Source organism: Peromyscus leucopus, chromosome 14, assembly GCF_004664715.2.
Source record: "Peromyscus leucopus breed LL Stock chromosome 14, UCI_PerLeu_2.1, whole genome shotgun sequence".
Lineage (NCBI taxonomy): Eukaryota > Metazoa > Chordata > Mammalia > Rodentia > Cricetidae > Peromyscus > Peromyscus leucopus.
In genome coordinates this window covers 44,393,599-44,416,621 of record NC_051075.1, presented here as the reverse complement: position 1 = coordinate 44,416,621, position 23,023 = coordinate 44,393,599, and the positions used below count along the sequence as shown (strand labels likewise).

The following is a 23,023-nucleotide window of genomic DNA, read 5'->3' as shown; positions in this document are numbered from 1 at the left end:
AGGTGGATCTCTGTGAGTTCCGGGCCAGCCTGGGCTACCAGGTGAGTTCCAGGAAAAGGCGCAAAGCTACACAGAGAAACCCTATCTCAAAAACAAAACAAACAAACAAACAAACAAAAATCCCATTTTACTCTCTACTCTCACCTTGGTAAGGAATGAGCTCCTGGCCATTTCTCCAAGCTCGCTCTGCTCAAGTACAAGAGCTGGGGAGGTGGAGGCGGAAGCCTGAGGCTTCCATCATGAGTACAGGATGGGTCTCAAGAGTGCAAAACCGGTTGCCAAGGCTCACTGTATATATACCACGTAGTGCCCGGGGTTCAGCCCTCTCATGGCACGGTCTCTTTAGAGGTTATTTTCCCCCCAAAGCACTGGATTCTAATTGGTTTTTTATCCCTAAGCCTTCTTCTACCCCATCATACCTTTGCCCCCTGACAACTCTCCGGCTTCCTCCGGCAGGCCAGAGATGGCGGGGACCTGCTCACCCCTGTCAGGAGTTGCTTTATCCCACGGCAGAGGTGGCCTAGCTGCCTTGATGTTCTTAATTCGGAGGCTGTACTGGCGGGCCAGCTGGTAGACCTTGTTCTTGACACGCTCACTCATATGGCTGTCCATCACATGGGAGAGCTGCACAATCCGGGGGTGCAGGGGGGTCACCAGCTCCCCCTGGACACCGCTGCTCAGCTCTTTCACCAGCTGCTTCAGCTCCAGGGCCAGGTGGGCGGGGTTGGGCTGCTCAGTGGGGGAGGCACTTTCCGGAGAGGCCACGGCAGACTCCTCCGTGATGGCCCCCAGCTCATGCTCCTCCAAGATGAACAGCGGCTCTTGCAGCTCAAAGCCATTGGTCTGGCTCTGGCCAGGCCCTGTTCGTGGACTCCTCTCCGAAGACTCCATCCTCTCCCAGATCTTCACAATTTCTGAAGATGGGCGGAACTCGGCATCTGTGACAGGAGCTGGGTCCCCTGTGCCTGACTGGCTGGGTCCTGGGAGGTCGAACAAAGCCCATGAGGCTGGCCGAGAACTCCCTGGCCTCTTGTACCCAGCCGGAGCTGCTGGCTCTGAATCTGGCTTGGGAAGGCTGTTGAACCTGGACACGGAGCTCCGCACCAATCCTTTAGGGATGTAGGAGAGGCTCTCCCGCCGACGGATGCTGAAGCCCGCATCGTGGTGCTCTGCGTTTTCATAGTAGTTCTTAATTTTGTCCAGCAACTGCCGGTCTCGGGTGGACAGCGCCGATTCCTTTTTCTTGCAGGAAGATCTGTCCGGTTCTGTAGGGCAGCCTGAGCCTACGACATTGGAAGATTCTGTCCCATTGACCGAAGGGCCATTGTCCGTGACCACGTCTACACTGGCGGCCACTTCAGGGGTGGGTGGGTTGCCGAGGGAGTCCCCAGTACTGCCCCAGGGGGCTAAGCCCTTCTCACTGCCCTCCAGGCTAAGCACACTGCTGCTCCGGCTGATGAGCCGCGGTGTCCCAAGGCCACTGGACTTGCCGTCCTCCATCGCCAGGCTGCTCCGCCGAGAGAAGCTACTGGCGAAGCGCTCAGCAATGACACTGGCCTGGTCTAGAACTGAGGGCGGCAGGAGGCTCTCGGGCTCCTGGGTGGCTCCCTCCTCTTCCTCCTCCTCCTCACTACTCAGGGCCTTAAGGTCCTCAGTGCCCTCAGCCTCCACAAAGTTGACCGCGTCAACCGGGTCCTCTACCCCCAGCAGCCCCTTGGGGCCATGAAGCTGTGTTTCCAGAACTTCTGGAGATTCTGGGTCTGAAGGCATCTCAGTGCTGGGACCTTCCAAGGCAGTAAAGGCCTCCTGCTCGGCCTCAGGCTCAGGATCTGTCTCAACCTGGGATGCAACAGAGAATATATTAGGGGCGGAGGTGGTGAGCCTTCATGAGGCTTGGGGGACAAGATGGCACAGCCTGCTCTCAGGCCAGATAGCGGTTCTGCATCTTAGGATAATCAGAATGAGCAGGACTCGAAGGCGGGACAATAGGTCCACGTATTTCTTTAGTTACCCTGCAGCTGGATGGTAGGGCCATGAAAAACCCTAGAAATGAAGAAGGGAGGCAGCATCTCTCAGTGGCAGCCTGCATGGAACTACAGGCACAAGGTGGAGACACACAACACTAATCCAGATTCCCAGGGGCCCCACAGAGCAGAGAAGTATCTTGGAGATTCCACTGCCTGGTTGTCAAGGCAGCTTGGGATTCTGGGATTCAAACCCAGGAATGAGCAGTTATGAATGGATATCCCAACTTCCCCAAGGGACCAAAGAGTCCATGGGGCCAGGGGCCAGAGGGCAATTCAACCATGTGCTATATCATTGTTGGAGGTGAGTTTAATCCCTAAATCCCACAGTGGAAAGAGAGACCCACCCAACTCCCAAGATATGTTCACTGACCTCCATATAACCACACCGGCACTTCAACAGCACTTATACTTGTAAAACTTTCTAACTCTTCCTTCCTGGCTCGTGTCGTCCCCCCCCCCCACTTTTTCTCTGAGTTAAAAATAAAGGTGGCCGGGCGGTGGTGGCACACGCCTTTAATCCCAGTACTGGGAAGGCAGAGCCAAGCGGATCTCTGTGAGTTTGAGGCCAGCCTGGTCTACAGGGTGAGATCCAGGACAGGCACCAAAAGTACACACAGAGAAACCCTATCTCAATAAAACCATAGATAGATAGATAGATAGATAGATGTGGTGGTAATCTAATTGTACTGAAATGTGATTTTGATTGTATGTTAATAAATAAAGTTGCCCGGGGGTCAGAGCTATTAGAGCCATAGCAAGAGTGTGGCGGTGGTGGCACACGCCTTTAATCCCATAGATATCTGTGTGTTCAGGGATATAGCCAACATTGGAGACATATGCCTTTAAGACCTAGGGGGCTGTACATTCAGACAGTGACGAGGCAGTCACGTGTTTGGGTTTACAACCAATGAGAAGGCAGAACAAAATACTTTAAATAGACGAACAGACAGGAATAGAGCCCTCATTCAGGAAGCTGGGACACCGCAGGCGGAAGGGTGAGATTTTAGCTCTGAGCTCTGACCTCTCGGCTTTCTCTTTTGCATTGTTTCTGTGTTTCTTATTTAATAAGATGGTTGGTTACATCAATAGATAGATAGATAGATAGATAGATAGATAGATAGATAGATAGATAGATAGAGATAGATAGATAGATAGATAGACAGACAGACAGACAGATAGATAAAGGCGAGGGCAAAGAATTTGGCTTCTGTCAGCCAACCTGCCTTGACACCTGTGAACCCAGCCTCTCTGAATATGCCCAACAGATGGGCAAGGAGAAAGCAAACAGGAGAACTCCCTCCTGACCACCTGGTCATTGGAACCGTAAGCTGCTGGCCCGGGCAGCTTCCCAGAGCAGTCCTCTGGGAGAGGATCAGTGCAGACACAAAATTCAGAAGTACCAGACCCGACTCCATAATCTGCAGAGCTGCACCCATGATCTAGACCTGCCCTGCCCACCACAGTGGCCATCAGCCATTCTAGCTGAACATCTGAGATGAGACCCAACCAAATCAACACCTGTTGGGAGGGTAAGAGCCATCTAGATTCTGAAGGCTTTGCATAAAGCATAGAATGTGTCAGTAATGTGACTCTGGCAAAAATTATTACAAACATAAATAATTAGAAATTATTATAATATAAATAATAAAATTATTTGTTAGGCTACATACAAAATAAGCCTACTACGGCCTCACACTTGCTATGTATCTGAGGCTGGCCTTAAAACGTCAAATCCTATTGCCTCTGCTTCCTGGGTACTGAGATTAGAGGCATGTACCATCCTGCCCAGCTTTTTTCTTTCTTTCTTTCTTTTTTTTTTTTTTTTTTTTTGTTAATGGTGGTGGGGTGGTTTTTTGAGACAGGGTTTCTCTGTGTAACAGCTCTGGCTGTCCTGGAACTCACTCTGTAGGCCAGGCTGGCCTCAAACTCACAGAGATCCACCTGCCTCTGCCTCCTTGAGTGCTAGGATTAAAGGTATGCACCACCACCACCTCCTGGCTTCTTTTTATTTCTTAACATGGATACTAGAAAATGTAGTGGGCTAGCAGCATAATGGAAACACACGTGACCAGATTCTGGACGATTTAAGTTACACATCAGGCCCACCATATTCTATCATTCCTAGACAGTACAATCGCCATGGTCTGAATCTTCAGTGGTATCCCAGAAAACGCCTGTTGGAACTCGCTGCCCACTGTGAGAGCATGAACAAGCAGGGTCTTTAGGAAGGGACAACATCCTAAGGCTCCACATTCATACCTCATGAAAGAGGCTAAAGGAAGCTTCCTTGCTGTGAGGACACAGCGTGGATGTGACTGAAGCAGAGAGGGAATTCTCATCAGATAGTGAACCGGCTGATGATGCCTTGGTCTTGGACTTGGCAGCCTCACTACTCTGAATGACACACTTCCGTTGTTTATAAGCGCTTGGTCTAAGACACAGTGTCAGAGCAGCTTAAGTAGACAGCTACTTTCCTATCTAGGGTCGTCTAGGTTCTCAGCTCCATCCTAGCTGAGGTTCAATCTGGGGTCTATCTCATGACCTTATCCTTTTAACTTTGAGAATGCAAAGGAGTTAGGTCCACGCCCCCTGCCCCATGCCTGAAGGGCAGCTTGTCCATCAGCCTCTCCAAGACTCTTTTCCATCTGGAGCAGTTGTGGGGGACAAAAGGAAAAAGCAAGAGGCACCCAATGGATATGCATATTCTACCCCTTTGCCCTGGTGGCCACAGGCATGATTTAGGCACCTAGCGTACTGTTCAGGGCATGGCTTATGTCCTATACAGGCAGCCTGTCTGAGGGGACCCAGTGAAGGTCACCTTTGTTTAATTCAGAGAAACAGGCTGGCTGTTTGCCAAACCACATCCCCCTAGGCTGCCCAGGCCTCTGGAAGAAGGGGCAAGGGGCCAGGAAGTGGAGAGTCCCTGTGCTCAAGACACCTGCATGTAGACCTGGAGATCTAGACTCCAGGTCCCCTGAAGAGCCGAGCTCCCTCTCATCGGCTGGCTGCTCACCTCTGGCAGGGAAGAAACAGACTCGAAGCTCATGCGTTTCTCCGCACTGGTGGGAGACCGGTTGCCGGGCCTTCTGCAGCTTTTCGAGTCTTCGGACTCCCTGAGTCTTTTCCCCTGTAGCAAGCAGACGTCAGCTGACAATGGAGACCTGGTCCCTTCTGCATTCCATTCCAACAGGGACCGTGCCTCCCACACCGGCCCAGAGGTACAGGAAGTACCTGAGAGCCCGTCCTATGGCCAAGCCATTCCAAACAACCTGAAACTACCAGGCCTGGGGCCACAGAGATCCTTGCAGAGTGTGCAATTTTAGGAGAAAGCCCAGCCCACCTTCCCTTGCAGATGCCTTGTGAGTTGACCTTCTCACTCAGTGGATGCTGGCTCTCCCCTCCCCCCACCCGGTTAGTCCTGCTCAGTGGGTAGTATACCAGTGGGTACCCAGTCCTAGAACAGGGCATGCCAGGGGATCACCAGAGCGTGACAGTGAGTGGGTTAAGAAGTGCTGACGGCTGAGGGGCGGGGAAGGAACGGGGTGGGGTGAGGGTGGCCAGGACAAGGGAAGGGACTCTCAGAAGGACATGCACATGCCAGGCAGCATGCAAAGAAGAAGGGAGATCAAAGAGACACCTCACCATAGCACCCCGGGAGAAAAGTAAAGCGTTGGCCCGATAGTGCCAGCAGTGGAGGGCAGCCAGCAGGGAGCTGGCAAAGTCAGCTACCTGCTCAGCCACTGCTAGACTCTCCTCCTCCTCCTCCTCCTCCTCTTCCTCCTCTGAACCTGGGAGCTCTGGCCCAGGCACCTGCTCACTGCCTTCATGCCCTGCCAAGTCCTCCAGGGAGACTGGGAAGGTCTGCTGCTGCTGCTGTCCATCCTCCTCCACTATCTCCTCTTCCTCTTCCTCCAGCTCCTCCGTGGCAGGCCCCTCAGCCTCTGGCTGCAGGCCCCGGGCACGGGGCGGCTGCTCAAAGTCCAGGAGGGCTCCGGCACTGCCTGCATGCTGTTCGGAGCACAAGAACCCCCTGTGACCTGCCTGGTGGGTGACCCTCCTCCTGGAGGTGACCAGAAACGGCTTTATATAGAAACCTACTCCTGCCGGGGGTGGGCTGGGGTGGGGATGGGGGTGGAGGTGGGGGGTGAGGGGTGGTGCACGCCTTGAATCCCAGCACTCGGGAAGCCAGAGGCAGGTGGATCTCTGTGAGTTCGAGGCCAGCCTGGTCTACAGAGCCAGTTCTAGGACAGCCAAGGCTACACAGAGAGACCCTGTCTCAAAAAAAAAAAAAACCCAAAACAAAACTACTCCTAAATACTCAACCCTGGCCTCCTCTGAAGTGGGTGGGGCATTTTATGTGGGAAGGCTGAGGCCTTTGGGAATAAAGTCCCCCAAAGGAGCTTATATACCCCAAGGGGAAAATTGGAGGGCACAGGCCAAGCAGGCACCACAGACTGCAGCTAGAGGGAGAAGCTAGGAGAGGGTCCCTAGGGACCGATCTGGGCAGTCCCCCCCCCCACTCCCTCCTCCCAGCCCCCCTTCCCTGGCCGCGGAGCTCCTGTACTCACCTTCATTCCTGCTACCCTGGCTGTGGACACCACCGCAGGGTCCGAGCACACCGTGGGAGAAGCATGGAAGAGGAGATCAGGAAACAGGAGAGAGAGCCGCTTTAGAGAGACCCGAGTCCCTGGGGAAGCCTCACGGGGGGGGGGGGGAGCCCTATACTCCTGAACCCCTCACCCAGCCCTGGCTTTCAAAGGGATGGCTGGCCGCTCAGGAGCTCAGCACAGAGTAGTGCAGGTCTGTGCAAGCTGCTGGGCTCCCACTTCAACAGAAGGGTGGGCGGGCGGGCACGGGGTACGGGCAGGGGAGCCGAGGCTCCCTGCAGACATCCGGGGTGAAGAACTGAAGTCACATCCCCTCCAGCAGTTTCCTGTCTGCTTTCCCCCTCCCACCCCACCTAGGGGTCCCCCCGCCTGCGCGTGCGCCTCTGACACACTCACCTTTGTCATTTAGCTGCCTGAGCAGGTGTCTGGTTGGCTCTGGAGGACACAAACGGACAGTGAGCACAGGCCAAGAAACAGCTGCACCTGACCTGGGTCCCCAGCTCGCAGCGCCACCGGCCCATCACCGCCAGCCCAAAGTCCACTCTAGCTGGCCCCCAGCCACCCTAGAGGCCTCAGGGAGGCTTTCTCCACGGCGTCACTGAGGCCCCAGGTGGGGCCTGAGGCGCCGCGACTCCTCTGTGGCACACAGTGAACTGCTCCGTCCTTGTATTAGTACGCCAGGCAAGGCCTTGGTTATGGAGTCATCCGGAAGGGATGGGCCCCAGGCTACCCACTTCAGACCAACGAGCCACTAGCCACATGTCCGTCTCGAGCCCCTCTCTCTCGGTTCCAGGCAGCACACCGGTACAACAACTATGCCCCACACCAAAGCCCCTCATAGCGCGCAAGCCGGGAAGCAGAGGTCGCACCCGACTTTCTACGGCCCTTAAGGCCTGGCATCTCCAATCCTTGCTGCCTGCTGGGAAGTGTCGCCCTGCTGAACAGGGTATAACCGGGCTCTGGGGACACAAAACACAACTATTAGGCTCATGGTGTCATCTCATTGTGCTCCAGCTTTTCTGGGGACAGACCCGAAACAGGAGGGGCAGGATAAGAGGACTCGGTCGAGACCTCTCTACAGAGCCCTCAGCCCACCCCTACCTGGCCTGTGGTAGAAATGTGACAGCTTAGGACCGCCCCCGATTTTCTATAAACTTAGAGAGTCACAGCAAAGTCTACAGAGCTCTTCCAGCTGACCCTCACAGGGGACCCACTCAGACAAAGGCAACAGGCACATTCCTGATCTACATCCACCTAAGTGAACTCCTACTTGCTTTTCTAAGAGACGAGGTCTCATGGAGCTGGCCTCAAGTTGGATAGGTAGACAAGGAGTACATCAGCACACCTGCTTTATGTGGTGCTGGGGTTGAACCCAGGGGTTCACGTACGCTGGATGAGCACTGTATCCACTGAGCCACATCTCCCGTCTAGCTGAATTTTTGTTCTTTTGTGTTCATGTATGCACGGGCATTTATTTGTATACATGCAAAGGACCGGAGGTCAGTATCAGATTCTTCCTCAGGAGCTCCCCACCTTATTTTTTTGAGGCAGGGTCTCTCACTTAAGTCTGGAGTTTACCAATCAGCTAGACTGACTATCCAGAAAGCCTTGGGGATCCTCCTGCCTCTAACTCCCCAACAATGGAATCAGAGGCACATAACAACTGTGTCCACTGACTTTTCATGTGGGTACTGGGGAGCCAGCTCTCAGGTCCTCATTCTCATGTGACAAGTATATCAACTAAGCTATCTCCCCAGACCCCACTCAGCTGATTTAAAATGAGTGAGAGGGCTCATCAGAGTAGGCACCTGCTGCTGAGCCAGATGGCCCGAGTGTGGTCCCAGGACACATACACGGGCTGGAAGTAAAGAACTGACCCCCAAACATTGTCCTCTGACCTCCACACAAATGCCACCACACCTGAACACGCACATTAGACACGCACACAGAAACATGTGCAGTAAAAATTAAGGATTGTAAAATGCGACAAAGCGAGAAATATTCTATTCTTTCTGTTGAAAGCTTAAAAGAAGATTTTTTTTTTTCCAGAGCTGAGGACCGAACCCAGGGCCTTGCGCTTGCTAGGCAAGCGCTCTACCACTGAGCTAAATCCCCAACCCCATAAGAAGATTATTTAAGAGTTTAAAAGCCATGACAGGTTTTACTAATCCCAAAGTCTGCCCGTCACAGCTGTCTAGAAGGAGCCAAAGCCCCCAAGGCTCAGCCTGGGCACCTAGGCTGTAGCATGTGATTGGAGTCCTTCTCACACAGCTCTTGCAAACCCACCAACTGATCTCCACCACACAGGAGGAAGAGGAGCCGCTATACTGAACATGCTAGAGCAAGAGGATGAACACTCCTCACTGTGATGAAAGAACGTCATGATGAACATGAGCCATGGCAACCCACAGTGCCACACCACCAAACTGGGCAGCTCACACGCCATCCGTGGCATTGAAGAAGCACCAGCTCCAGAAAAGGAAAAGGAAAAAAAAAAAAAAAAAAAAAAAAACACAACTCTTCTAGAAGGTTCCAGAAGATGAGGCATGTCGCAGGAAAATGAATGAGTCTTTGAGAACTCAACTCTCTTAGTATTCACAAGCTAAAATCTCAGCCAGATGGATATTTCAGCCTATTTGCTCATTTCCTGACAGCCTTGGATGGCTGAAGTCTTGAGGTGGAGAGACAACAGTTTTATTGAGCTATAATTCACACACCATACATGTCCCCTGTGTATACACTTCAACAGCTTTAAGTACATTCACATAGCTGTACCTCAGAGCCGTGTGTGTGTGTGTGTGTGTGTGTGTGTGTGTGTGTGTGTGTGTGTAGGGGTGCTTTTCTGGTTTGGGAGGCACTTTTTGTCTGTTGTGGTACTAAGGACTTGAACCCAGGGCATCAGCATGCTAGCCAAGTGCCCTGGCACTGAGCTATATCCCTATCTCTTAGCACTAAGTTCTGATGCTGATGTCATGACAGACCATAGTATTAATAACCACCACCACTACAGTGCTAGTTAGCATTAATTGCCAACTTGTTACAGCCTACAATCACCTGGAAGTCTCAAATGAGAAACTGCCTTTATCGGGTTGGTCTACGGGCACATCTAAGAGGGATTGTCTTGATTGCTAACTGATGTAGGAGGACCCAGCCCGCTGTGGGAGGCGCTGTTCCCTAGGCTGTCCATAGCTATCGGAGCATGAGCCTTAGAGAGTCAGCTAGCAAGTAGCATCCACCACGGTTCCTGCTGTAGGTCTTGGCTGTAAAGTGAGTTCCTTGGTCACAGGTAATGTGTGTAATAACAAGCAGGTCTGCCGTAAGTTCCTGCCTTGACTTCCCTCAACGATGGACTATGACCTGGAAGTGTGAGCTGAATGAATCCTCTCCTCTCCTCAGGTGATTCTGGGCACAGCATTTTATCACAACCCCAGAAACAAAACTGGAACAACTACCATTGCCGCCTGAATACATCCATGTGCCAGACTCTCCCAGTGCTGAGCTATGGCAAGGTAAGGGGGGACGTTAGAGAGAAAGGGAGAGAATTATAGAAGGGAAGAGAAATACAGATGGCCAGAGACCAACAAAGCAAGACCCTAGTTTGAGGTTTTTAACCATAAAATTTATATAACCAAACTAGGTTAGCCTAGAAAGGAGCCACCTGGAATAACACCAAACACTGTCAACACGACAACTCTCCAGAGACCACCTGGCTCCACCTTCTAGAAGGCCAAAGGTCAGGTGTCAATCACAAGTGCTGAAGGACCCTGCAGGCGGTAGCCCATGAAGACTCCATGAAGACCCAATGTGCTCGTGAATCCAACCAAAACAACATCTCAATCTGAAATCATCCCGTGGGTCTTACTTCCAGACTCCATCACAGCTTAATCCAGGTCTGTCCCCGGGCCTCAGACTTACTGGTAAGTGAGAGAAAAGTGTGGCCAAAAAAAAAGTAAAATCAGCTACAGAAACACCCCCAACCACGCCACCACTCGGGGCTAAGAATAAAAAAGCAAGGTTTTCTCTTTCTAAACAGACACTTCATTCTAATAACCCCGAGAGCACATTAGCAAATCCCGTCATGGGAGAAAACCCAGGAGAGGAAAACGGAATGGCCCAAAATAAATATTTCCCGTCTGGATTTGGTGCCACTTGGTCTAAGCTATTTTCCTCCCACCGGCTTCCACTCTGTCACTCCAGAAGCATCTGAGGCTCTGGCTGAGCAGCAATGCACGGAGGTCTGGGTGGCTAAGAAGAGACTCCAAGTCCTGAATGAACAAATATCCCCAGGTCCTGAACCGGCGGTGTCCAGTGAGCCGAGGCCCAGGAAGTGTCTGGTGGAGGGCATCATGGGCACAGAGAAGAAATGGTCCACAGATGTCCACCACCCACCCTGCCGCGTTCCCCAGTTTTCTAAAGAGAGTAGCACCCCACTAAGTGGCCGCAGATGATCCCCAGCCTGGGCCAGGACCCTCTGAAGAAGGTTCTTTCCCATAAAGCCGTTCTCTTACCAGACTGCCGGCGACCTTGGCGCGCATGCGTAGACACCTCATCCTGGGAGGACCACGCCTTCTTCAGCCGCTCTGGGCTGCAGCGGTACCTACTGGGATCTGTAGCCAGGAGAGAAACCATCAGGCTTTGGTTCCCCGGCGGCCTATCCAGATGCTGCCCACCCGCACCAGCCTCAGATGGTCCTGGGATGCCTCTGGAGGTCCCCCCCACATCCTTCCTATTCCTAGACAAAAGTACCACACAAGGTTTGCCCAAAGATACTGCCTGATGTACACACAGTTAGGGACAAAACGACCAGGAAAGTGGTGACTTACAATAGGAGTCCATTTCCAAGATGGCTTCCTTGGCCTAGAAGGGAAGGAGACACACATTGTAAGCACCTGACTGTGCCTCGCCTGCCCGCCAGAGGATTCACACGGTGTCATGTCATATCACGTCATATCTGCTGTACCAACACCTGCTGTCTACCAGAGCCAGGGAGAAAAAGCTCTAGCAGATTCTCGGGAGCTGGGTCAGGGGACTTGCTTCCCCTGAAGCCCATCTGAGAGTAAGTACCCTAGAAGCCAACCTTTTGGGGGATGGTGGCGTGGTGGTTCTCCAGGATGAGTCTCTTGATGTGGTGAGTCCAACTCCGTTTCTCCTCCACTGTCTTGGCCTGGGGGGTGGGGGGGAGCCCAAGGAGAAGGAGCAAGGTTTATTATTTTGGGTCAAAACGACCTAAGCACAGCCAGCCTTTCTACAGGGGGTGGGAGCGGGGTGGGGGGAGGGGGGAGAAGGGCTCTGCGAGGGCATCGCCACACCTCGGAGAGGTACCCGTGATGCTCTCACTTTACAGATGGAGACATGAGGGCATGGGGGCAGCCAGGGCACAGGGAGCCACGCGCACGTGTGCTTGGAAGTTCCGCTCCCCCAGTCCCCCCCGCATTGTCCGCTCCTCACCTGGATACTGTATTGCTGTTTGCTGTGCTTATAGTGGGTAACAGTGAAGCAGAGGGAGTCTCTGGTGCTTTCGATCAGCATCAGCGAGGAGCACTGAGGGCAGAGGACAAAATAAGTAGGAGGGAAGGGGACCCCCCCCAACCCTCGAGACAGTCTCAGGAGATGTCCCCGGAGCCCGATGAAGCCAGAAGGAAGCCGAGGAGCCGGGGTTCGTAGGGAAAAGAGAGAAGGCAGCGTAAGCGAGGAGAGTTTAGTTACCGGAATGTGGCCCTTGTAGACGAAGTGGTCGCCCCGTTTCTTGGTGATGAGCAGTATCTTGTCAAAGAGGAAGAAAGTCCTCTCGTTGCGTACGCGGTGCACTCGGAAGGTGGCTTCCAGGACCAGTTCTCCATAGGTGGTCAGGTCTGGCCCCTTCCAGTTAATGAGCAGCGACTGGATCTCCTGCAGCAGAGACCCACCCCCCAACACCCAGAGTCAGGTCTCACTGTCCCCAGGAAGGTCACAGAGACCTCACCCCAAAGGCTTCCCCGGATACCACCCCTCAACTCAGCTGAGCACTGTGGTAATGCTCCTTCTCTCAAGCCCTGTCGCCTCCCAGCCCCGGAGCACCTGTAGCCGAACTGCGTGCTCATGCCTCCGCTTCATGTCATTGATGTACCAGGCCACACATGTCATTGTGTCGATGGCATCCTCCACCACCTCGAAGCCATCCTCTTCTTCATCAAAATGTTTGGCGATTTCCTGGATAAGAGGACAGGCATCTGAGCAAAACCGACGCCAGGGCTCTGCCCCGCACCCCAGCACACATCCATCCTGGGGAGCAGCCCTGAGCTACCTGGAGCAGCAGGTGGTACTTGAGGACCCTGCACCCCAGCACACATCCATCCTGGGGAGCAGCCCTGAGCTACCTGGAGCAGCAGGTGGTACTTGAGGACCCTGCACCCCAGCACACATCCATCCTGGGGAGCAGCCCTGAGCTACCTGGAGCAGCAGGTGGTACTTGAGGATGCGCTGGACAGGTTTCAGCAGGTAGGAGCCCAGAGGCAGGGAGTGTTGCAGCAGCTCCTGCCGGTCCCGGAAGAACTTGGCCTGCTGCTTGTCCTGCATGCACTCTGTCAGGGCTGCCACTGAGCTGGGAGGGGTAGGAGTGGGAGTTACCATCTAGGGAAGAAGGGCTGGGGAGGAGGCAGAAGTCCCGTACTCGTCAAATGCCCCCCCTCCCCAAAGTTACTCACTTGGGGTAGTTGTTGCAATACTGAGTGTAGATATCAAACTCTTGGCTCTAAGAAAAAAAAAATCAGGGAGGAAAACCACAATGATTTCAGGGAGATTCTCATCTGACCAGAAAACATGGTGGGACCAGAGGACAGGTTCCTGACCTCCTGAGCACACCGTCATCCCTGAGAACCTACAGAGCCAGCTTCGCATCTGTTTGTCTAGGGTGTCCCATCCACCCAACAGCCTTGGACAGGGATCCCCAGCACTCAAGTGCCATCCATCTTACATTGGGAGCTTTTTATCCTCGAAACACAGGACAAGGACCCGGTCCTTCTTACCCTTTCCACGAAGCAGCTGGCCACAGCCACAGGGTCACTATTGCAGCTGTCCAGGTCTCTGAGAAGCTGGCTGGGTGAGGGGAGAGAGGGCATCAGACCCCACCACGTCTGTAGCCACCTCTGCAGCTACACACCCCCTGCCTACCTCCTCAGACACAGATCACGGCCAGTCCTGGCATCATGCTATGAGTCGGGGTTTCCACCCCGAGAAAACCCTGCCCCAGGCGGCAACCACAGAAAGCGCCCAGCATGCCACAAAACCAGGGAGACCCGCGTGCTCGGCCAGCAGCGTCCATCGGAAGAGGAGACACCGGTACCCACCTTGGGAGGGGACATAGCTCCTCTGTGGGCAGGGAGTCAAACACACAAAAGCAGAGATTAAAGAAAGAGAAGGAGAGGAAGTCAAGAGCGCTCCCAGGCGGGAGAGTACAGGGAGCACAGACAGGGTGAGGCTGAGCACTCTGATCATGGGGGGAGGACTGGAGGACATCCTGCGGCCAGCACTCCCCTGCCTCCTCCACCCGTTTCCCTCCTCTCTCCCTGGCTGCCTTCCCCACACCTTCCTTAGTCTTGTCTGCACCGTCCCTCCTCCCCACACACTGCCCAGCCGCCTCCAGCTGCAAGGGGACCCGAGGGAAGAGTCCTCCTGTCCCGTCAACAGCGCTCTGTTTCTCTTGACAGTACCCTGGTCGGAGTAGCTGTGGTCCCACGGCAGCAGATTCAGCCTTCACAGACTCAGCGAGCCTGTTTGGCCTGGGCTGTGTGACATACTAACACAGGGGTTCTCAACCTTCCCAGGGCCTCAACCCTTTAACACAGCTCCTCATGGTGTGGGGAACCCCCCCCCCCGCAACCATAAAATTATGTGCGTTGCTACTTCATAACTATAATTTTGCTACTGTTATGAATCGTAATATAAATATTTTTGGGCGATGGAGGTTTGCCCGAGGGGTCGTGACCCGCAGGTTGAGAACTGCTATTACAGGTCGGCCCTCCAAGGAGTCCTTACTTCCTTTGGGATCCGTGGGAAGGAAGAGAAATAAACGATAAGATACGTGAGGTGATATAGAAAAGAGAGCCCCCACGGGAAGAACACAAGTGTGCAAGGCCTAGCAGTGTGCACAAGACCCAGAAGGCACTGGAACCAGCAAGCACGTGACTTCAAATTATAACCCCCTGGAAAGGTCAGCGGCCGCCCTCTCCAGCAGAGTGCTATGATCTGCAGCCAAGCCCACGTGTCACAGCCCAAGTGTCCAGACACCCAGGGATTCCCTCCAGGCTCCCAGGTGTGCCCCAGGGCAGAACAGGCCCAGCACATACCTGTTCAGTGCATAGATGCTCTCTATGTTCCCAAAGAGGGCGCTGACTTGCTCTGGCTTCAGGAGCCCCGGAGTGTCAATGATCTTCAAGAGGTAGTCCTACATGGAGAGAGGTATGAGGACCCTGCACCTCTTGGCTTGATCACACCTAACACCCCTCATCACACCTTAATCCATACTGCATTTTATGGCTATGACACAATTTCACAGGCAGTGAAACCCTACTGAGCTGCGGGTATTTACCCAAAAATTCACATCTCCTTGGCAACTTGGAACGTAACCTTATTTGGAAACAGGGTCTCTGTGGATGTCATCAGTTAAGCCTCTCAAGATGACATCATTTGATATTTAAGGAGGCTCTGGGTCTAACGGCAGGTGTCCTTCTAAGAGAAAAGGGCACAGGCGTAAAGCAGGGATCAGGAAGGGGTCAGGACAATGTAGCCACAGGCCAAAGGGCAACAGAGAAAATTAGCTCTGGTTTTCTGCGATCCCAATACTTGGGAGGCATGGTCAGGAGAATTGCCCTGAGTTAAAGGCCAGCCTGGGCTACCCAGCAAAATCCTATCTCCAAAAACACCAAACCAAGAGACGGCACATCAGGTAAAGGCACTTGCCTAGTGACCTGAGTTCAATCCCTAGAACCACATAAAGACAGAAGGAGAGAAGAGATTCTGCAAAGTTGTCTTTTGACCTCCACACGGGCACTGTGGCACAACACACACACACACACACACACACACACACACACACACACACACACACACACGCTTCCGTGCACACATACTCCCTCTGCCTCCTGAGTACTGGAATTAAAGACACTGGCCACCACGCACAGCTTTTAGAGTTATTTACTCATGTATTTTATGTATACGAGTGCTGTCTTCGTGCATGCCAGAAGAGGACATCAGATCCCATTACAGATGGTTGTGAGCCACCATGTGGGTGCTGGGAATTGAACTCAGGACCTGTGGAAGAGCAGCCAAGTAAGTGCTTTTAACCACTGAGCCATCTCTCCAGCCTACACTTCTTTTTTCTTAATTTAATTTAATTTTATGTGCCCTGGTGTTTTTGCCTGCCTGTGTGTGGGGGTGAAGGTGCCGGAACTCCTAAAGTTGCAATTACAGACAGTTGTGAGTTGCCATGTGGGTGCTGGGAATTGAACCCGGGTCCTCTGGAAGAGCAGCCAGTGCTCTTAACCGCTGAGCCGTCTCTCCAGCCCACACTTTTTCCTTAATGAAAACAAACAATCTGAAAGAGAATTCATTTCTGGTGCTCTAAGCCACTAGGAGTGTGGCAATTTGGACTCCCACCCGGGCTTCCCCACCAGGCAGAGGGGGGTCTTCAATGACAGGTACATGTCGCCTTTCCCTGTGTGCCTTACAGGATGAAAGACTATACTTCTGCCCTGTTCATTTTGCAGGTAAAGAACCCGAGCCTCCAGACACTGTGCCCAGGCCCAAGGCTCCCCAGCTATGAAACAGCAGAGTGGGAACCCGGCTGGAGCTGCCCAGGTTTAATCCCTGCACAGCACTTAGGTCCTCCTAGTCAGGCTAACGCCCCTCCGTTTGCTATCACAGGGCCCACTCCCCAAACACCTATAAGAAATTCTATTATCCTACTTGTGTGGTCAAGTGTGGCTTGGTATCATAAGGAAACATGACAGGTCAACGTCCCCAGCAGGCAGGTCCCCAAAGCTTCCTCATGGCCTCATGGGAGGCAGATATACAGAGACAGATGTGCCAGCGAGAGCCTTTCATCCTGGGGTGGAGCCAGGTTGTACTAAAGAGCTGGGCCACTGGAGACCAGAACCCCGGGCCTCTTGAAGAGATGGCCAGCCCCTCCCCGCCTTGGGACTCACCTCCACAATGCTCCGCAGGTCCTGCACGTACATGCGCTCTGTTTCCACGATCTCTCGCACCACCCGGCCCAGGTAGCTGAGCTTGTGATGGGCGGGACCTGTCCCTGCACGGCCGTTGAATGGGGACAGGGGTCCCTTCATGTTCAGCCGGCCGCTGGCGTTGTTGTTGCTGTTGGGAACATGCCGGCCCCAAGGGGAGCCTGTCCCGTTCGGGGCTGAAGCCTCTGAGCTGGTGGGCTCCTCCATGGCACTGCGGCTGTCACGGGAGGAGCCAGATGAGGAAGTGGTGGACATCAGGCTCGGTGGCCGCTCCTGGCTGCCGTCTTGGTGGAGGGCGGTTGAGACAGGCATCCTGGCATCGCTGCCTGGGGCTGTCACCTCGGGGAGATTCTGGAGCAAAGCAGACAGATGGAAGGGTCAAGCTCTGAGTACCTGCAGAATCAGGAAGAGGAAGGGAGGTAGCCGGAGGCAGGGAGGGCGCAGAATGGGAAGTCACTGATAGTGGGTGCAAAGTCCCCTCTGAGAGGATGGAGACGGCTCCAGAATGGAGAGTGAGGTGGGGAGGACACGAACGTACTTAACGTCACCGAGCTACGTTGACAAACGGGTGAGATGGTCAATTTTCACTTGTGCATATTTCACCACAACTTTTAAAAATAAGGTCGGTGGGATGGCGTGGCGAGGAAAGGCACTCACCCAGCACCACGTCTGATAACCTGAGTTCCACGTCTGAGACCCACGTGATGAGAAAAGGGAACCAACTCCTGCAAGGTGTCCTCTGGCCTCCAAATGTGTGCCATGGGCGTGTGCAGCCACCACCCACATAAATAAATTTTAAAAACAAAACAGAGCCCGAGGAAGGTCACTCGCTCAGAATACGACTACTGACTGGCAAGGATGCTCGTTTTTTTTTTCTGGATCCCCGCAGCTCGACCTCTGTCTTTCCCAGGGTGGAGACAGGTGGTCTACGCCAGGAGACAGTGAGTTCTCAGAAACTGGAGCCTCCAGAAGAGCAGAGAGGCCACCTAACCCAACACGATGGTCTAGGGTGCCTTCTGAAGAACTCAAAACCCAGCTCTAGGGGCTGAGAATACACAACACAGCTCGCCTAGCACTCACAAGACTGTAAGTTCAATTCTTAGTTAGCATCACGTAAAACCAGGCATGGCGGTGGGGGCAGTAGCACACACCTTTAATCCCAGCACTCAGGAGGCAGAGGCAGGAGGATCTCTGTGAGTTCAAGGCCAGCCTGGTCTACAGAGAAAGTTCTGGGACAGCCAGAGCTACACAGAGAAACCCTGTCTCGAAAAGCCAAACAACCCACAGGCATGGTGGTCCACACCTGTAATCTCAGCACTCGGGAAATGGAAGAGGACCAGAAGTTCAAGGTCATCCTCAGCCATACAGTGAGTTCCAGGTTAGCCTGGGCTTCATGAGACCCTATCTAAAATCTATTATTTAAAAAAAGAGAGAAAAAAAAAAAACTAGACAAACCAGCAATACCACTTAGGTAAGATGCTTGGCCTCTCGGGGCTTTACCTATAACAGAGAGTGTACCCCGGAGTTACGTCCTCAAGGTGATACAACCTGCTGCCTGCCCTCAGGGTGTGGTGCATGGCAGAGTGCACGCTCCAATGTATTTATGTATGTGTGTGTGTGTGTGTGTGTGTGTGTGTGTGTGTGTGTGTGTGTAGGTCAGAAGACAACTTGCGGAAGTTGGTTCTCCCTTTCTGCCATTAATTTCATGTCTAATTCAAGACATGAAATTAATGGCAGAAGGACGCTTTTTCCTTACTAAGAGGGAAGAGAAATGCCACCCACGGAGCCGTCCCTCCAGCCCAGGCTCTTACAGTGTTACCACCAGCATGGAATACTCGCCAGAAAACTTGGGGCACGTCAGTGGCTCCCCGTGAACCTGACACTTTCTCCATACTGAGAGGGGAGGGAAAGGGTGCCAGAAAACCAGCCACCTTGACCCCTTACCCCATTCCCAGGTACCTGGTGTAGGCAGGGGCCCCTGACTCAGCCACACCAGGAAATTCCCCAGGGCTGAGCAACAGCTGAGTCTCCTCTCGGCACAGCTGGGCAGAGCGACCGAGGAGGCAGGAAGCTGCACCCAGGTGAGGCAAACACAGCCACAGGTGGACTTTATTCCCTGAGCAGATGGTACTGCTCACAGCCCACTCCGGAGAGAGAGAGAACACCTCATGCCTACTACCCCTGGGACCAAAGCCGCCAGAATCCTCCCTTGCTTGCTCTTTCCTCAGGGGAGGAGCGGGAAGAAGAGGAGCAAGGATCATTAGGGACCAGTTTGGTGAGGAGGAAGAGGAGGAGGAGAGACCCTAAGGACCTCTCTCACCGCTACTGTCCGTGTGTTCTTAACTCTAACCTAGGACTCGGGCTACCAGCCCAGCCCTGGCCAAGAGGATCTAGAAAGGGCTGCCGTCATTCCGGCCCGTTTTCTTGTTTCTGCCCTTACCTGAAAACCAGGGTCCCTGGCCTCCGCCTTTTGCATTATTCCATACCTACTCCATGTCGTACTCAACCTCCCCTCTCAGGCTAGAGGGTCTCTCTAGGAACCTGCCCATAAGCAGCAACCCTGGAGGGCTCTGCTACGCACGAGCGTGACTGTGATTAGCTTGAGACCCTCTGCCCGGGGCTAACAGTTACACAAGCAGGGATCACGAGGACCAGTTTGGTGAGGAGCAATGGCAAACAAAGCTGATGTTTTGGACAAGGTTTCTTCCTCCTTTTGGTGACAGGGTCTGTAACACCCACAAGGATGACCCTGAACTTCTGATCCTCCTGCCTGCACCTTCTGGCTCCTGGGATTACAGGAACCAGCCACCACACCTAATTTATGGGGTGCTGGGGCTCAACCCCAGGGCTTTGGGAATGCTAGGCAAGTACTCTACCAACAGAGCCATAACGCCAGCCTGTTGCTTTCTTAAGCTACAAGTTCAGCACGTTCAGAACCCACTTCTGGTCCAACAGTAACCCAGCCAGGCCCTTCTCAAGGTCAGCCTTTTGTCACTGGGTCTCGGCTAAGGGATTTTATACAGAGCACTCCAAGGTGCGCTCTGTCAGCCTGTCACATGACAGGTGAAGCGCCCAGGGCAGCTCTAGGATTGTTGCTGGTGATTGCCTCTGCCTATGATGCAGGGAGCTAAGCCTTAGGGGGAGCGCTCAGGAGCCCGTGTGCGGCTGCGGCTGCGGCTGCGGCTGCGGCTGCGGCTGCGGCTGCTGCTCCCTCCCTCACAGAACCTTCATGTTAACTAGCTGCACTCTTTTGCATGGAGACTGGGCCCAAACTCTGCTCTCTGCCCTTGACCTCCACCCCATCAGTCCCAGCTGGAAAAACAACCAGGCAAGGACTTAAGGCCAGAGAGATCTTTCCCAGATTAGCCCTGGGGTCATGTCAGCTCCTGTGGGGAGTTGAAATGGAAAAGACCCAAGTCCCAAAAGGATTTCACAGCCAGCCAGGTCATCATAAGAAGCCTTACAGCAAAAGAGTCACCACAGCCCCACCCTCTGCCCCCACACACTATCATCAGAGGGTTGGTGTCTGAAAGGTACCTTCGGAGAGTCACTCGTCAGGACCCCACTTCTCTAGGTAAGGACAGCTGCAAACCCAGCTGTCCTGTTGAAAGCAGGTGTACCTGCCTGAATCCCCTGGAGCCGAAACAAAACAGAGCGGCCACTTGCTCAATGGTCTAAGCGCTGTAGGGCACTAAGTCTCACTTGTCCTTAACAACACCTTTCACTGAGTGTGGAGCCACACCAGACTCGGGCATGCGGACTCCAGCCCCCAATACTCTCACAGCCGCTCCCTCCCTAAAGGACCTCACACCTGTCCGGGCCACAAGTGAAGCCATTAGTCATGACCCCTAGATGCTGCTGCTTTGATGTAGGATACACTACAAGGACAGAGGAAAAGAAAGGTCCAAAGACCCTGAGTGTCGGTGGGCAGACCAGGATTCGAGAGTGAACGGTTACGCTGACCACAGGGTACTGACAGAGACCTGTCACCCTCCTCCAAGAGGCCACCCCATGTCACTGCCTGTGTACAGCACAGATGAAGCCAATCCTACCCAAAGCTCCCCTGGGCAGAGCTACCTGTCCTTCCTTCCTACCCCAGGAGCAGCACCCACCGCCCAAGATTCACCCTAAACCAGGACAAGAATGTGGTTCCTCAAACTTGTCTTTTCTGCTTGTTTTCGTTTTTCAAGACAGGGTTTCTCGGCGTAGCCCTGGATATCTCGCTCCGTAGACCAGGCTAGCCTCAAACTCAGTGGTCTTCCTGCCTCTGCCCCCGCCCCGCCCCCACCCAGTGTTGGGATTAAAGGCGTGCAAGTGTGCACCACCACTGCCAGGCTCAAGCTTGTCTTTTAAGACAAGGTACTGAGGCAAGAGAGGAAGCAGCAGTCGAATCGAGGCCCACTTAGCCCACCACCACCCAGTCTGCAGAGACCATGAGTCAACCCCGTCAGCCATCAATCCACAAACCAGCCTTCCAGAGAACTGAAACTCAAGTCCTACACTATGAAGCCTTCTTTGAGAAGTTCCTCAAAGAATCCAGGGACAGGAAGAGAAAAGCCTACCCATCCACCCACCATCTGTCCCTCCCTTCCTCCACCCCTCCTTCCCTCCCTCCCTTCCAATTCCTCCCTCCTTCTATATCTGAATTGAAATGTATCTGCTCCCTTCCTCCACCAACACATGGGTAAAGGGTGTGTGCTCCACCTCCCAGGGACCTTCCCCTGAGTCTCCCCAGGCAAGGAGGCAGGCAGGCTGTGACAGGCCACCGCTTGGATTCCCAGCAGGAGACTGGAGCCAAGTCCCACACCTTCCCTTCCAACTACGCCTCAGTACTGTGCCCTCAATCTGACCCAAAAGGGGGATCCCCTCACCCCCGAGTCCCCAGACATCCCCAGTATCTCTGCTGTCCTCAGGCCTCTTCGCACTGAGGCAAATAAAACCCATCTTTCCCTCCACAACAGATCCTCCCAAAGAGGACGCTCCTGGAGCCTTCCGGAACTCTTGTCGATGGTCCTGGAGAGAGGCCCCAAGAACTGGCCACACTCCTAACTGTCCCTCTCTGGTGGGAGAGGTAAAGCGCATGCTTGGGACAAACCCCAAGTCTGGCAGGTGGAGAGGTTGGAGACTCCCTGAAAATATTCTGGTTCCAAAAGGCGAACACCACCCTTTCACCTACTGCCCCTCACCTAAGAGCAGAAGCCCCACGGTGGGTACCACACCTACCCAGCAGCACAGAGAAAAGGAGTTGGGGGGGGGCCTCCAAAGATAACTGGTCCATGGGACCCCGTGGGGGGAAGGATTCATCCAGCCCTTCACATACGGTGGCAGTCCTTCCCCAGAGACAACAGTACTCCATCCACTGGCCTTTCTGGCCTCCCATCCCAAACTCTCAAGATCAGGGCAGCCAAAGGACCTCTGACCTTCCCCAGAGCCATCCCAACTCCACTTTCAGAACCTCCCTGGAGAGGATGCCGGGAGGAAGCAACAGAGAGCAGCCTCCAACTTTTCCACTCACACAGGGCGCGGAGCAGTGGGAACTTCCTCAGAGATCTCAAGCGAGATCCACAAACCACTGGGCTGTGCTGGCCCCACAGCTCGGCACACACCCCACACCATACTTACTTCCTAAGTGTTCCCAGGAGCCCTGCTTTTGCCAGTCTGTTCTTAAAGCTACACACACACCCCTCCGAGGTTCTCAGGGGAGGGAGGGTTCTGAGGAGGCGTGGCTTTCTGTAACCACGCCCAGTGTGTGTTGCTCATGGGTCCCTTCCACCCATTCCACGCCTCCTAGAGATTCCCGGGGGGGGGGGGGGGGCGGGGGGCCTGAGCCCCGAGACGCTCTCTGGGGAGTGACTGTGTTCAATGTGAGCAATGTGTTCTGGAGAGGTTGTGTGAACAGTGTGACCGGGGTTTCTGGGCCACCCAAACGCAGCCCAGCTGGCTCAAACACATTTTCCCTGGAGAATCTCTTTTCCCACCACCCAAGAGCAGCAGCAGCCCTTGGCTGGCCGGAGGGCAGCAAGACCACAGTTGCCAGGAAGAACAGGACTGTGGTCGCCATGGCAGCGGGAGTACTCCCACCTGAATTCCAGAGGAAGCCTGTCTGGGCCTTCTGACTGAAGTCCAGAAAACTCAGCTTGGCCTTTGGAGAGAAGGAAAGCCCCTGGCA

At 53.9% G+C, this 23,023-nt stretch overlaps 1 protein-coding gene across 9 annotated transcripts in view; it reads right to left on the bottom strand.

The window, feature by feature from the left end:
• Positions 1-23,023, bottom strand: part of Plekhg3 (pleckstrin homology and RhoGEF domain containing G3) — a 43,966-nt gene that overhangs the window by 1,515 nt on the left and 19,428 nt on the right. For 3 of the 9 annotated variants that reach the window (XM_037210637.1, XM_037210636.1, XM_037210639.1), the window contains exons 2-18: positions 16,816-17,205; positions 14,959-15,056; positions 13,639-13,708; positions 13,318-13,364; positions 13,064-13,214; positions 12,692-12,823; positions 12,341-12,523; positions 12,083-12,175; positions 11,712-11,798; positions 11,458-11,491; positions 11,143-11,241; positions 7,504-7,593; positions 7,031-7,069; positions 6,596-6,615; positions 5,670-6,035; positions 5,041-5,154; positions 420-1,839 (exon numbers count right to left, since the gene is read on the bottom strand). In XM_037210637.1, the coding sequence (XP_037066532.1) occupies positions 420-1,839; positions 5,041-5,154; positions 5,670-6,035; positions 6,596-6,615; positions 7,031-7,069; positions 7,504-7,593; positions 11,143-11,241; positions 11,458-11,491; positions 11,712-11,798; positions 12,083-12,175; positions 12,341-12,523; positions 12,692-12,823; positions 13,064-13,214; positions 13,318-13,364; positions 13,639-13,708; positions 14,959-15,056; positions 16,816-17,166 (3,394 nt within the window). In that variant the 5' untranslated portion in view covers positions 17,167-17,205. Of the gene's footprint in view, positions 1-419; positions 1,840-5,040; positions 5,155-5,669; positions 6,036-6,595; positions 6,616-7,030; positions 7,070-7,503; positions 7,594-11,142; positions 11,242-11,457; positions 11,492-11,711; positions 11,799-12,082; positions 12,176-12,340; positions 12,524-12,691; positions 12,824-13,063; positions 13,215-13,317; positions 13,365-13,638; positions 13,709-14,958; positions 15,057-16,815; positions 17,206-22,476; positions 22,554-23,023 lie in introns of those variants that run through there. The other 6 variants (XM_037210641.1, XM_028876068.2, XM_037210638.1 and 3 more) reach the window with 5 other exon arrangements.